General features: G+C 32.2%; 2 protein-coding genes across 4 annotated transcripts in view; both read right to left on the minus strand.

Moving 5' to 3' along the window:
* LOC145312406 (spastin-like) overlaps nucleotides 1-7,293 on the minus strand; it is a 50,030-nt gene extending 42,737 nt beyond the window's left edge. Inside the window, exons 1-5 of the mRNA XM_080151641.1 lie at nucleotides 7,157-7,293; nucleotides 6,603-6,727; nucleotides 6,091-6,338; nucleotides 4,242-4,333; nucleotides 895-1,018 (exon numbers count right to left, since the gene is read on the minus strand). Of these exons, the coding sequence (XP_080007767.1) occupies nucleotides 895-1,018; nucleotides 4,242-4,333; nucleotides 6,091-6,338; nucleotides 6,603-6,727; nucleotides 7,157-7,293 (726 nt within the window). The remainder of the gene's footprint in view (nucleotides 1-894; nucleotides 1,019-4,241; nucleotides 4,334-6,090; nucleotides 6,339-6,602; nucleotides 6,728-7,156) is intronic.
* A 3,413-nt stretch (nucleotides 7,294-10,706) lies between these two features.
* LOC145305745 (uncharacterized) overlaps nucleotides 10,707-13,919 on the minus strand; it is a 40,793-nt gene continuing 37,580 nt past the window's right edge. For 2 of the 3 annotated variants that reach the window (XR_013874703.1, XM_080147523.1), the window contains exon 5: nucleotides 10,713-11,444. The gene's annotated coding sequence lies outside the window, so the exon portion shown is untranslated. Of the gene's footprint in view, nucleotides 11,445-13,919 lie in introns of all 3 variants that reach the window. The other variant, XR_013874702.1, reaches the window with a different exon arrangement.

Raw genomic sequence — 13,919 nt, forward strand, 5'->3', positions numbered from 1 at the left:
GCAAATGTTATTATGAACATTTGGGGACTAGTCTAATAAACAGCCCATTGTCCCCTCCCTCCCTGTATGAGAGGAGAGTGGTTTACAAAATACTCTGCAAAGTTTTTTCAACAAATTGAAAACAAATATTGGCTGCTGAGTTATCCCTCAGTTACCCACTACAGTTATTTATCGCATCGTATTATAAACAGCTTTCCGCGGATATAAAAATGTACAACTATATGATTAAAACCAGTTTTTTAACCCCGAGATGACGAAGGTCCAGGCTAAAAAAAGGGTTTAATCATACGATGTACATTTTTATATTTGTAGAAAACTGGATATAATACGATGCTGGACATAATTTTTTCGTATGGCTGAGAACCGATTCGTATCCGCCTGATATTAATCGGTTTCGAATAATACAAGCATATACAATTTTAACATAGCAAACCATCAAAACTTTTCAAATGTTAATATTTATCATGTACTGCTTTTTAAATTGAAAATTTTCTGCATTGCTTGTAGAACTTGACTTTTCTTCAATTTGGTGCATTTATCCCAAAAAGTAGGAAAATGCCCGCTTTAAAATCATTTAAATGTTCGATAATATTTTGAATTATTGGATTCTTTGCTGCCTTTCTGATTACACAAACTATTCTAGCCACGATCTTAATTTATTAGACATTTTCATTATGTACTAAATTAAGTAAAAAGGATAATGGAAAGAAAGCGAAGTAGCGGGTTGCGTCGTATTTTCACAGTATCTTTCCTCCTATTTTTGGCTCTAACCCTGAAGGGCCTATTTCCTAACCCTGCGCGTCAATCTTTATAATTTACCTAAATCTACTTTAAAAATACGACGAAACCCGCTACTTCGTTTTCTTTCCATGATCCAGTTAAAATCATATTTACTTTGTGTTGTAGTTTTCTAGCTTGTATATGTTCTTTTAGTTCCGGAATGCCAGAGTTCCTTTCAAAGCTCAACAGGATTCCATTCTCCAGCTCTTTTATTCCTTTGTTATACAGATCCACAGCCCTGAAATATTTTATTTATTTGTTAAATGGTGTGAAAAAAATGTGAACCTTTTTACAATTTAAATCTCGCGGCTTGTGTTAAAGAAGAAAAAAGGTATGCATACCGTTAGAACCGCTATTAGCTAATGAACCAATGATAGGCAGATACACAGACTAAATTACCAATGACAGACCAGTATGCATTTTAATTGACCGTCATTTTATATAGGAACTATAAAAAGTTTCTCCTTTTATTTACTTATGACATTTTAATTCAAAAGTAAACAAATAATCATATTTATATTTATTTTTATAAAACATAATTAAATAGATTGATGGTAAAAAATTCCATTAGCCCTGGTGAAAATTTATAATAACATTTCCCACAAAATACAAAAACTAAACATTTTCTTTTCAATATTAAAAGATCCCTCTTCTATACCACTTTAATAAAAACTAGCGGCTTCGCCCTAGCCTCTAGGGGCTGTGCCCCTAGAGGTATTTTTTTTTTAAATTAAAAAATTATCAAAAAATTAATTTGTCTGGTGCTGTCAATTTTATGTGAAGTAGTTTCCCCAGAAAATTTTTTTTTGGGGGGGAATTTTCAGTTTTGGTGGGGTTGGGGGTGTCAACCCCCCCCCCCCCCCAAGAAAAGAGCTTAAAACCACCACATGACAAGTATATACCCTGAAGAGTAGAATCCAATTGGTTCAGTGGTTACCGAGATCTTAAGCTTCAGACGGACAGACTTTGTATTTTAAATGTCTAGTCTAACAAAACTAGTATTAATTTTATGATTTTTATTCTAATATACGTGTACAATTTTATGTAATATAGTCTAACAAAACTAGTATTAATTTTATGATTTTTATTCTAATATACGTGTACAATTTTATGTAATATGATGCTAAACATTATATACAGCGGATATTATTCGAATGTCTGACAATATTTTTTTAAGTTTGTGTCGATATTTCTTAGATTTTTTTAATAAGATACAATTTTATAAAAAACAAGGATGACACCATTCATAAAAGTAAAGCTCTGAAATGGTAGAACAAATGAACATTAACACTTGTAGAGTGTCAGAACTGAATAAAGAGAAAATGAAAATATAAGTTTAGAATAAATTTTAAGTAGATTTGTTGCAAAACTGCTTCAATACAGGATACTGTTGAAGGACACCCTTACATTTAAGGACCTGATTATAGATGAGCTGACCGTTACGGACGGACGGACAGCCTGAACCCTCATTATAGAAAATCTTCGCTTCTATAAAGATTTTACATTATTCGAAAAGGATATTGGATGAAAACCTTTTTTTTACAATCGCCGCCAGATTTCTCATCAACTCTGGAATGTTTTTAAAAGCGAAACTTTTCTTTAATTAGAGTCGGTCCGTCCTTCCATAACGGTTAGAAAGCGTTGCAACTCTTTAATCGTTATCAGAATGTCCGTACATCCCTTTATAATGTGTTTATTTTTTTTTTAACTTTTTTGACAACAATTTGTCATGTGATAATCCTATTTTTTCAATGTTTGGAATACTGATTTCTAGGATAACAAAGTACAATGTAACAGAACGAACCATCTCTGTAATCAAGTTCTAAAAATGTATGTATGTCCTTATCATGTATTTAAGCAGTTTTTGTTTTGCAACAAACCTAATTACAATTATGTTTAGACTTATTATTCAGTTCTGACACTACAACTGTTTAAGTTAGTTTGTCCTAACGTCTTAAAGCTTTGCTTTTATGGATGTTATCATCCTTGTTTAACAATCGCCGCCAGTTTTTACATCACAATTTAGCTGGAAAAACAGCGGTTTTATGGGACATAAAATTTAATGAATAGATTCATTTTGGAAATAATAAACTTTTTTAGTGAATATTTAGACTGCGGTTAAAATGTGTTTATATGTTGCACCAGAATTTTTTTATGTACTCTGATAAATTGATGCTCGCTGCCGGCTAAAGTAACGAGATTTCCCATCCACTTCTTTGTCGTATACCCTCCCCTCCTACTGAAAGAACTGATCTATACATGAAGTCGATATAAGCAAGCTGAATAGACGAAAAATGTTCTACTGTCAATATATCCATGTATATTCATTTTTGATGTTCTCATTAAAAGTATTTATATTGTATCAAAGAGAGAGGGGACGATGGGCTATTTATTAATCCCCAAATTTTTATAATAACGTTTTCATATTCGTTGGCTTAACAACTTTGGGGACTTTAGTGAATTATGATTGGTTGATACATTAAGTTGAGTGTTCAAACTTTCAACCACTAACCGTAATCTATTTTTGTGTATCCTCATTGAGGATGTACATCAATTTATCTGTCATTGTCTTATCCCTTTAGGTCCCTGATATTGGTTACATATGCATTGTGGCTAAGAAAATTAATTAGGTTATTGGCAAAGCAATCCATTTACACAAGACCTCAAATATTCAATACATTACATTTTAGCACAAAATCTATAATCTTATATCCAAGATAGATTGTTTAAGCTGGAATTTAACTTTATAATGATATACATAAATCTTCACAATGAAAAATAATCTATTTTGTTCAAATAATCATATGCACGAATCCCAATATGTACCAACAATGAAATCACATCGGAAAAAATCCCGAATACGCGATTTTTAGCTGTCGTTGGGGGGCAACACTCATTAGAATTGACAACTTTTATCCTGCCCCCAAAAAATTGACGAACACAAACACAAACTTGTATACAAAATCTTTTGGTAAAATACCGAGTATTTACGAAAAGATTTACTTTAACATTTCTACTGTTTAAAATGTAGATTTTTTAGTTAATTTGGGCATGTTAGAATTGTCCTATCTATTAAATACTTTGCATAGTAGTAGTAGTATTTAGATACGATTTAGAAAGTGCAACAACTCAATAATCGGTAATAATGTTGATTTTCATTTTTTTTAACAACAAATTTGTATGTGATATAATTATCCGATTGATCTGATTTTTTAGTACTGATATTTAGGACATTTAGTACAATATTATAAGCAAGGAATGTCTATAAACAAGTCCTAAAAGTGTAAGTATGTCCTTAAACATTATCTTATATTTAAGCAATTTTTCAATGAATTTTTTTGACTTTTATACATTTAACTTCTAATCATTATTTAGTTCTGACAAGTGTTAATGTTCGTTTGTCCAACCGTTTCAGGGCTTTGCTTTAATGGATGTTTTTATCCTTGTTTATAATTGATTGCCTGATATCTTTAGAGCCAGAATCCTCGTCTATACTCAAAGCTTTGGATATCAAATCAAATGCTCGTCGGTGGTGCTGTTTCAATCTGTTTACCTGCAAATATAAATTAATATTATAGAGGTATAACTAGACAACTAACTGGATCCACCTGTTTAGGACCTTTTTCATCTGCTAGCAAACTGCTTTCTACTCTTTCTGTGCTAATAATATTCCCGACGCTATTCGTTGATTTTCAAACCCCAAACTGAAAGTCGGCACAGAGTCATGCAGTTATTTAACACCGTCCCCCTCTAGTGTTTTACTCTAATCCTGTAAATACCAAATGAATACAAGTTGAACATTCTGCATAAAATTCTGCATAAATTTACTTACAGCAGAAATTAATTTACTAGCAGACGAAAAAAGTCCCCAACACTGGATCCAGGTATTTGACTGGATTAAAAATCTATACTTAATTTAGTTATTGGCTGAACTTTCCCGATTGATGTCGTCTTAAAAGGGAATATGACGTCAATCGGCATACTTCGGCCAAACTCTAGAATATTTAACCACTTTTTTGGAGACACTATAAGATGCTCTATAAAAATATGCTCTTTATAAAAGTGATCATAGGTGCCATATAATCAGAAAAGTGTGACATGTTTTTAAAACTATCCCGTACCCCCAATCTAATAATAATGTTAATAATAAAGAGTAAAGACAAAGAATTAATCAAAATCAGTGATCTAAAGGGATAAGAAAATGGCGATAAATTGATGTAAATCCCCAATGATGGTGAGCAAAATTACTCCTTATGTAGATTAAAATAAGTCGTTAAACAGTCAACATAATAAAGCAACAAATCAAATTTCACTGAAGTGCCCAAAGTTGTTCAGCCAATGAATAAGAAAAAAAATATCAAAAACTTTGGGGACTAGTGTAATAAACAGTTGTCTCCTCTCTTTCTGAGGAAGAATACTTAATCGTCCATTGTCTTATCCCTATTATTGATTGAAAGAACACACACACACAAACACACACACACATTCATATTATTCTGCTTCACTAATACAAAACCATTAGTTCCTTATACAGAATTATTCAACTAGAAGCTATTAGTGCTTTAATAGTCCAGTAATTGTGTAATAATTATGGTTAAATATTCTATTGTTTTCATATGCTCATTTAATTTGCATTCTTTGTCAGAGTCAGAGGGGACAATGGGCTGTTTATTACACTAGTTTCCAAAGTTTTATAAAAAAAGTTTTCTTATTCGCTTAACAACTTTGGGGACTTAAGTGAATTTTGATAGCTTGGTTTGATAAGTTGATTGTCCAAAATTTCAATTACCAATTGTAATCTACAAGAGGGCTAATTTTGTGTAACATCATTGGGAATGTAATCAATTTATCGGCCATTGACTTATCCCTTTAGATCCCTAGCTTTAATAGTCCAATATTTGTGTAATAATTATGCCTAGATATATTCTATTGTTTTATTTTGCTAAATAAATTTGCATTCTTTGTATAGCATTCTTTTCATTTAAACATTTTCCAGGGATCTAAAGTAATAAGACAATGGCCCATAAATTGATAAACATCCCCAATGATGATACATCACATTACCTTCTCTGTTGATTAAGATAAGTGGTTGAAACGTTTTAACAATCAACTTAATGAATTAACCAACCTAAAATTAACTAAAGTCCCTAAAGTTGTTAAGTCAACGAATAAATCTTTGGGGACTAATTTAGTTAACAGCCCATTGCCACATCTCTGTCTTATTTTTTCATTCTTTATAAAAGCGAAGCTTTTCTATAATTAGTGTCGACCAGTTCATACGTCCATAAAATATAGAGAGAGAAAAGCTACCTTATGTTGTAAAGCAGAAAGTTCTGCCTCAGTATTATAAGAAATAATGGCCGTTTGTCTCTCCATCTCTACAGAGTCTAATTCACACAGCTTATTCTCATGAATTCGCATTACACCCTCCCCGCCGTTTCCAGCCGCCGACGGTATTCCTTCGCCGTCATGTCCGCCGCCGTTTGCAGTTTCAGAATCAAGCTGCTGTCGCCTGCTGTTGGTGAACTGCCGTTTTGAGGTGATTATTTGTCTGACAGCTGAAAAAAGAATAAGTAAAGTAAGTTTAATTGGCTTATTATTTGGAATGATGATATTGAAATTAATGTATTTTGCAATTAAAAAAAGATATATGCTCCGTCATTTATAGTTGTAACTTGTAAAAAACCAAGAAAGAATGGTAATCAACCCTAAAAATAACTCAAAACGGTTAACATAGGCCAAACATTATTAATTCATACATTATTTGTTACACTTATAAACAAAAATAAAGAGTTTAAAGTTGAAGATTATAAAACGGGTACCTATCCGGACAACGATGAACGCCATTGATAGCAGGTACTTGGTGGCGAGGAACAGCTGATACAGGCCATGGTGAAGACCATCAAACATCAGGATCAACGGCGAAGCCATTGTCGAGATGTTACGCCTAAAAAATTTAAACAATTCATGCACAATTTTATCGTTTTACTATCAGATACGCGTCTAGAGGCCTCTAGGAGCACTAGAGGGTGGGGGGGGGGGGGGGGAAGGGAAAGTCGACCTACTTCCCACTTTAAATTGTAGAAGCCTTTTATAAGTATTCATTGCATATTATTTATCAGTTACTATATACTATATACTAGCGGCTACGCCCATAGAGGCCTCTAGGTACACGAAAAATTGTTTCTTTTCAATCTATGTTAAAAACAGCTATTAACAAAAAAATAGTTTTTTGCTAGATGGTGTTTTTTCCTCCGTGTTTTAACTATCTGTCTACCTTTGAATATATCAACAACTTTTAGCATTATTAATTTGCCTATCTATCCATCTTAATTACAATTTATTCTCATTTTATTTTATTTTTGCATCTACTTACCTATGAACTGAATCCAGCATGGTGTTGTTATAATTATCTGAGCAATGGCACATGCCAGAGTTTGGATCTTCATTGCACACAGTGCAGGCTTCGCTCTGTTCAGGCCAAATATAATTATGTTCTTGTGGAATTTGCATTTTGGAAAATAAACAAAAAATAGTGGAACCAATGGATATAAAATACGTGAAGATTATTTTGACTTTTTAAAAGCAAAGCTTTTCTATAATTAGGGTCGGTCCGTCCGTCCGTAACGGATAGCTTTTTTCGCTAATTTAGGCATGTTAGAATTGTCCTATTGATTTCAAATTTTGCATGGTGATTTCTGTAGTAGTTAGGTACGATTTAGAAAGCGTAGCAACTCTATAATCATTACCAGAATGTCCGTACGTTCATTTTAAACATGTTGATTTTTTTTACTTTTTTAACAACAAATTTTTATGTGATCTAATAATCCGATTGATCTGTTTTTGGTATACTGATTCCTGGGACAACAAAGTACAATATTATAAGCGAAGCAACTCTATAATCAAGTCCTAAAAATGTAAGTATGTCCTTAAACATTATTCTGTGTCAAGCAGTTTTTCAACAATTTTACTTACAATTTTGCTTCGACATTTATACATTTATATTTCTGATTATTCAGTTCTGAACCTATACAAGTGTTAGTGTCCGTTTGTCCTACCGTTTCGGTGCTTCGCTTTTATGGATGTTGTCATTCTTGTTTTGTTGGCAATTTAGGTTGCTAATTAATATAATTATTAGTTATTGGTTAATACACTTTCCTATAGTCAGAGGAGGAGATGCGATAAAGTTTTAAAGAGTGGGGGTTGTGAATGTGAGTATTGATATATTATCCAGCTGGGAGAAACATTTTATCAGGGTATGCGAGAAACTCTCATAATATCCACATATTCTATATCCATTATAGAACTTTTAATCTGTGCATAAGATGTTATTTATATTAAAACAGCGATGAGAATCCCTAACAATCTGTCTATAAGTTGATAATAGTTATTTCTCGCATCGTATTATAAACAGCTTTCTGCGGATATAGAATGTACAATTATGAGATCAAAACCAGTTTTTTTAGCCACGAGGTGCCGAAGGCACGAGTTAAAAAAATGGTTTTTAATCTTATGATTGTACATTTTTATATGCGTAGAAAGCTGGATATAATACGATGCTAGACATAGTTTTTTCGTATGGATGAGAACCGGTTCCTATCCACCGGATTCGAATGAATACGAGAAAATAGATTAAAATAGTAGAATATTTTACTTGTTCTTTTTTATCTAATATATTTTTAACTTGTCCCTTTTTTGTAGACAAATCTTTGATATACCAAAAAAATTCAAAGTATAGAAGTATATATAAACTCCCCCTCTTTTCCATTGACTTTTTTCGTCTGCTAGCAAATTGTTTTCTACTAACTAGCTGTGTTAATATTCCATTGGTTGATTTTCAAAGACCCTATTGAGAGTCGGCACAAGGTCAATATTATAGGGAAATATAGTTATTTAACCCGTTCCCCCTCTAGTCTTTTACTCTAAGCATATACAATTGGCTAAAGGCGAAGCCACTGATATTATGATGTCAGTATATTAACTGTACTAAAATTGTATATTAATTAAGTCAAAATTCCTAATGAAATATAAACACAAAAATATTTGAGTTTGTTTTAATTATACTCAGCAAACTAATACTAATCTTATTTAGCTGTGTTTTAGTTGCTATACAAAACAGCTTTCAAAATAATTAAAGGGTCAGATAGAGAAGAAAAATATCATTTATTGAAGGAATAACTGTCAATCTTTACACCTTTGAATAAAGTAACAGGATGTCTGTCTGTGTGTCTGTCTGCTTGCTTGTTTGTACCAGAGGAACTCGCTAACCGCTGAACCGATGTTTTTCTTATTTACATGCTAGCTTCTCATAGGTCCTGGAATGGTTTCTAAATATTTTGGTGGAGGGTACCACTAACCTCCCAAGAGAAATCGCCCCATTACTTTTTAAAAAATCCAAATTAAAAAAAACCGTTTTAAAATTCAACTCCCAACTTCTCAAGTGCCCCTAGAGGTCTTTAGGGACATAACCACTAGTATAAAGTTAAAGTGATAATGTTTTATGATGATACAGATTAGTATTAATAATAATTCATCATTGATATTATCAAATCTATTTTTGACAAAAACATATTAATACTGGATTGTACGCTATTTTATTTCTCAATAATAAAACAATTGAAAGAACGCCGCAGTTTTTTTCTGTTGAAGATTATATTTGCATTCCATTAGCTTTGATCCTGGGATGGATAGAACTTCCCCAGGCAGGATGCCATGATGCACCCGCAGGGGAAATTAATGTAAATTCACGGTGATCTTGCAATTGTACAAGAAAAATTAAGAATACTTATACTTTGAAATTATTAAGTACCATGGTAAACTTGCGAAAAGAATTATAAATTGATAATACTTTCAATGTCATTCTGTTTTCTTGACACCAAATCTTATAAACGTAATATTTTTGATCAATCTTCTTATAATAATACTAGGATCATGGAAAGAAAACGAAGTAATGAGTTTCGTCGAAAATTCACCTAGCTTTTGATAAGTTACTTTATTTACTTTATGTTAGGTTAGGTAAATGTAAGTCTAGTAGGGGCTAAAAATAGGAACAAAGCTACTGTGAAACACGACGAAACTCGCTACTTCGTTTTCTTTCCATGATCCAAATGCTAAATTAAGATTCCTATTTATCTCATTTTACTCTAAATCCAAATTTGTATTGGCTTTTTATTGAATTCCCTTCATATTATGCAAAATTAAAATTTGAAGTAGAAAAATTATTCCAAGTTATCGTGAAATTGTGAGCATAAATTTGGCTGTTTCACATGAACAGTAAAATTTTCAACCAAGTTTTTATTTACTCTCTTATGTTTTGTTGAAAGCCAAAAGTTTGGTCCAATTTTAAGTTTTGTATTGAAAATTGTATTATCTTGTTATCTTCTTTGAAAGAAAAATTCTTTTCGCAAATAAAAAGATGATGGTCAAGGCTCGGCAGCTTGCCTGTTGAGTACAAAAGAATGTTCGAAAATGTATATTCAGCCACAATCTTTAGAGGGGCTGCGAGAAAGCTCAAAGTGTCATGTGTGACATCATAAAAATACGTCTATAAAGGAGGGATGCAAGGAGAAGTTGGAAAGGAATCTTCTTAAAAAAGATGGATTTTTATGACGTCACACATGACACTTTGACCTTCTTCTTGGTTGCATATTGTTCAACAAGTGTAGGTTGTTGAGATTTACTTTAATTTGGGTGCCGAGCCTAGGCTATTTCTATAAGTTCTGATTGTTAATTCTCTTATTGAAGGGAATATTTTTGAACAAGAAATATGAAATGCAAAACTTTTTCTTACAGGTCATTTTAATTAAGGAAAACAGGAAAACTTTCTTGTTATTAATGGAAGCAAGAGTAATATTGACTGTAAAGAGCTTCTTCCTAAATCCTTCAAGTTTTTCACAAAAAAATACTTGAAGCATATTTATATTTTCCTGAGTAATATGTGCGTCCACCATTCTGGTATGTGGAGGAATCTTCCGTCTCCTAAATTTAATCACAATTTTCTCACTTTTATCAAGCATCAATTCTCATCATTTAACACCATCAAACAACATCATGCATGAAAATCTAAATTCTAGAAAAGTTGCGCATTTTTTTCTTCTAAAAATCGTGCAATCTGTAAAAAATCACTTTGTGCGTTTTTTTTTGTTATGTGACACCAATAGTTGTAAAAATACTTGGGTGCGGGTGTGCTCAGGATTTTTTTTAGTGAGGTTTTGTGAGGATATTGCTACTAAGAATTGTTTGTTGTTTATCACCTGTTACTCACTGATCCATCCATTGATTAGAAATAAAAATAACAAACTTAAAGTTTTTTTGCTTGTTATTAACATTAACGTTCCAAAATTATATTTTTCTTTAATTTTCTTCTTTTATTATAATTTTTCAAAGATTATTTAGGTCTTTTTTACCTTCACTAAAGTCCAAAATTGAAATAATTCAAGTTATTTTCACACTAGGAATCAACTAAAGCAGAGTTATCTTTTTTTTAATTTCACACAATGACCTAATTAATGATAATTTAAAATTCTAGCTTTGCACCAGATATCTTCATTATGTTCCAAGGTTGCAGTCACTGTGTGTTTGTTTTGTTTGTTTGTTTGTTTGTTTGTTTGTAGATAGATAGAAAAAATGTTCTTCTCTGTAAGTTTGTTGGTTTCCTTCGAGTCCTAGACAAATTGGATTCATTAATTTAAGTTGTGCCATTCAGACAGGGATTTAGGGACAAGTCCCATAAAAATCTTATTAAAGAAATTTTGCTTTTAAACATAGCATTTTAGAAAGAATAATTTTTGTTCATCATATAAGCTTTTAGAGTACTAATAAAAATGACGTCATACTGGCCTACCATTGGCCAATTAAAATGTACACTGGCCTGCTATTGGTAATTTGGTCTGTGTATTGGCCTTTTATTGGTAATTTGTATTGTATAAAGTCATTTTCTATAGGCACTATATAGAGCTTTGTCCTCCAACCATGGGTATTCAATCAGGGAGAGAGAGGACAATGACAGATGATTAAATCTACAATCCTTTTTTCTCCAGAAAATTATCAGAATTACACTAATAGATATAAGTTGGAAAAATGAGTAAAATTCTATTTACCTTACCCAATATATTTTACTAGCGATAACTCGAGGCCTCTAGGGGCACATGAGAAGGGGTGGGGTTGAATTGGACAATTTTTGAAAATTTATAATTAAAAAAGAAGTTTATAAATAAATTTTTTGAGGGTGTTTTGTTAGGGGGGTGGGGGAATACCTTCCCCCAAACGTTATAAACGGGTTTATGAGAAGCTACTCTGTAAAGAAGAATCAAATCGGTTCAACATTCTTCGATACAAATAGATAGACAGACATCCTTTTACTTTATTATAAGGATTTCTTTTTGACATAAATACAGAGCGAGGGAGTAGGGGAAGATTAATTATTATTCCTATTACTATTCCCTTTCCACCTGGGGATTCATTTAAGTTAATTAATTTGTTAAGTATCAAGGCTATTGGATTATGTGGGTAAAGTCAGGTATGTCCCAGGAATCTAAAGGGATAAGACAATGGCCGATTAATTGATGTACATCCCCAATGATGATACACAAAATCACAAAATCAAATTCTGTAGATTAAAAATAGTGGATTAAACGTTTGGACCCTCAACTAAATGAATCAACCAATCAAAATTCTAAAGTAGTCCCCAAAGTTACCAAGACAGAAACGATATTATAAAACTTTGGGGACTAGTGTAATAAACAGCCCAATGTCCACTCTCTCTCTCTCTCTGGGTATTTCCACTTCTGTGTGGTCAAAACATTCCATACAAGAATAGTTATTTACTGCATCATATTATAAACAGCTTTCCGCGGATATAAAATTAAAACAAGTCTCTTTAGCCCCAATATGCTTAAGGCACGTGCTAAAAAACTGGTTTTAATCTTATCATTGTACATTTATATATTCCTACAATTAGAAAACTAGATATAATACGATGCTGTACAAAAATTTTCAGTATTGCTATGAACTGGTTTTAATCCACCGGATATGCTCGGTTTCGAAGCTATACTGGAAATGAAAATAAACTTTCATATTTGTTAGTAGCTCATTTTTTAAATAGATAGATGATAATTTTATGGAATTTAAAAGCGACTAAGTAACAATAATCTTTTAAGCAAAACTCTGGTAAAAATATATGTATAAAAATACAAATAGTCAGTTTTTACATTTTTCTGTTAAATAATTGAAATGATTCTCACCATTTAATCTACACATACTTTAGATTTATACTAGCGGCTTCGCCCCTAGCCTCTAGGGGCTTTGCTCCAAGAGGTTTGATCAAACTATTTTTTCGTGTTTTAGATTTTTTTGGGGGGGGGTTATGGGGGGATTTTTTTTTTTTTTTGGGGGGGGGGTTAGTCGACTCCACTATTTTAATTTTAGTTTTAAAAAGAAAAATAAATTTTTGGGGGGTTAGGGGTGTCCCACCCCCAAAGAAAATAGTTATAAACCTTCCCAGGACCTATGAGAAGCTACCCTGTAAAGGGGAACCCGATCGGTTCAGCGGTTAGCGAGATCCTTTGCTACAAACAAACAGGCAGACAAAGAGACAGACAAACAGACAGACAGACAGACAAACAAACAGACAGACAGACATCGTTCTACTTTGTATTATAGAAGATATACTAAATACATCATATATATTTGAATTGAATATATAATGTATATAATATAAGCTTAATATATCATTCTCAATACAGAAGCCGCCTTGATTACATTAGGATTTATGAATATTTGATAAAGAGTGTGTACAGTGTGGGTGTGTATGTTCGAATATTAGATTTAAAAAAAAGGATAAATAAAAAATGATGTCATACAATACAAATGACCAATGATAGGCCAGTGTACATTGTAATTGGCCAATGGTAAAATGTATTCTGGCCTCTCATAGGTCATTTGTATTGTATTACGTAATTTTTATTAGGCACTATCAACTGCTTCATCAAGGGCTAATTATTAGCCAACTTAAAAATTATGGAATAGTCATGACCGTGGTTTCAGAACAAGACATTAATCAATTTTGAAATATGTACAGACAGACATACATTTAGCTACTTTAGTATACGTAGAGAGAGTTTATTTCAACCAGTAATAAA

This window comes from Acartia tonsa, chromosome 2 (assembly GCF_053477335.1).
Source record: "Acartia tonsa isolate MP-2025a chromosome 2, ASM5347733v1, whole genome shotgun sequence".
Classification (NCBI taxonomy): domain Eukaryota; kingdom Metazoa; phylum Arthropoda; class Copepoda; order Calanoida; family Acartiidae; genus Acartia; species Acartia tonsa.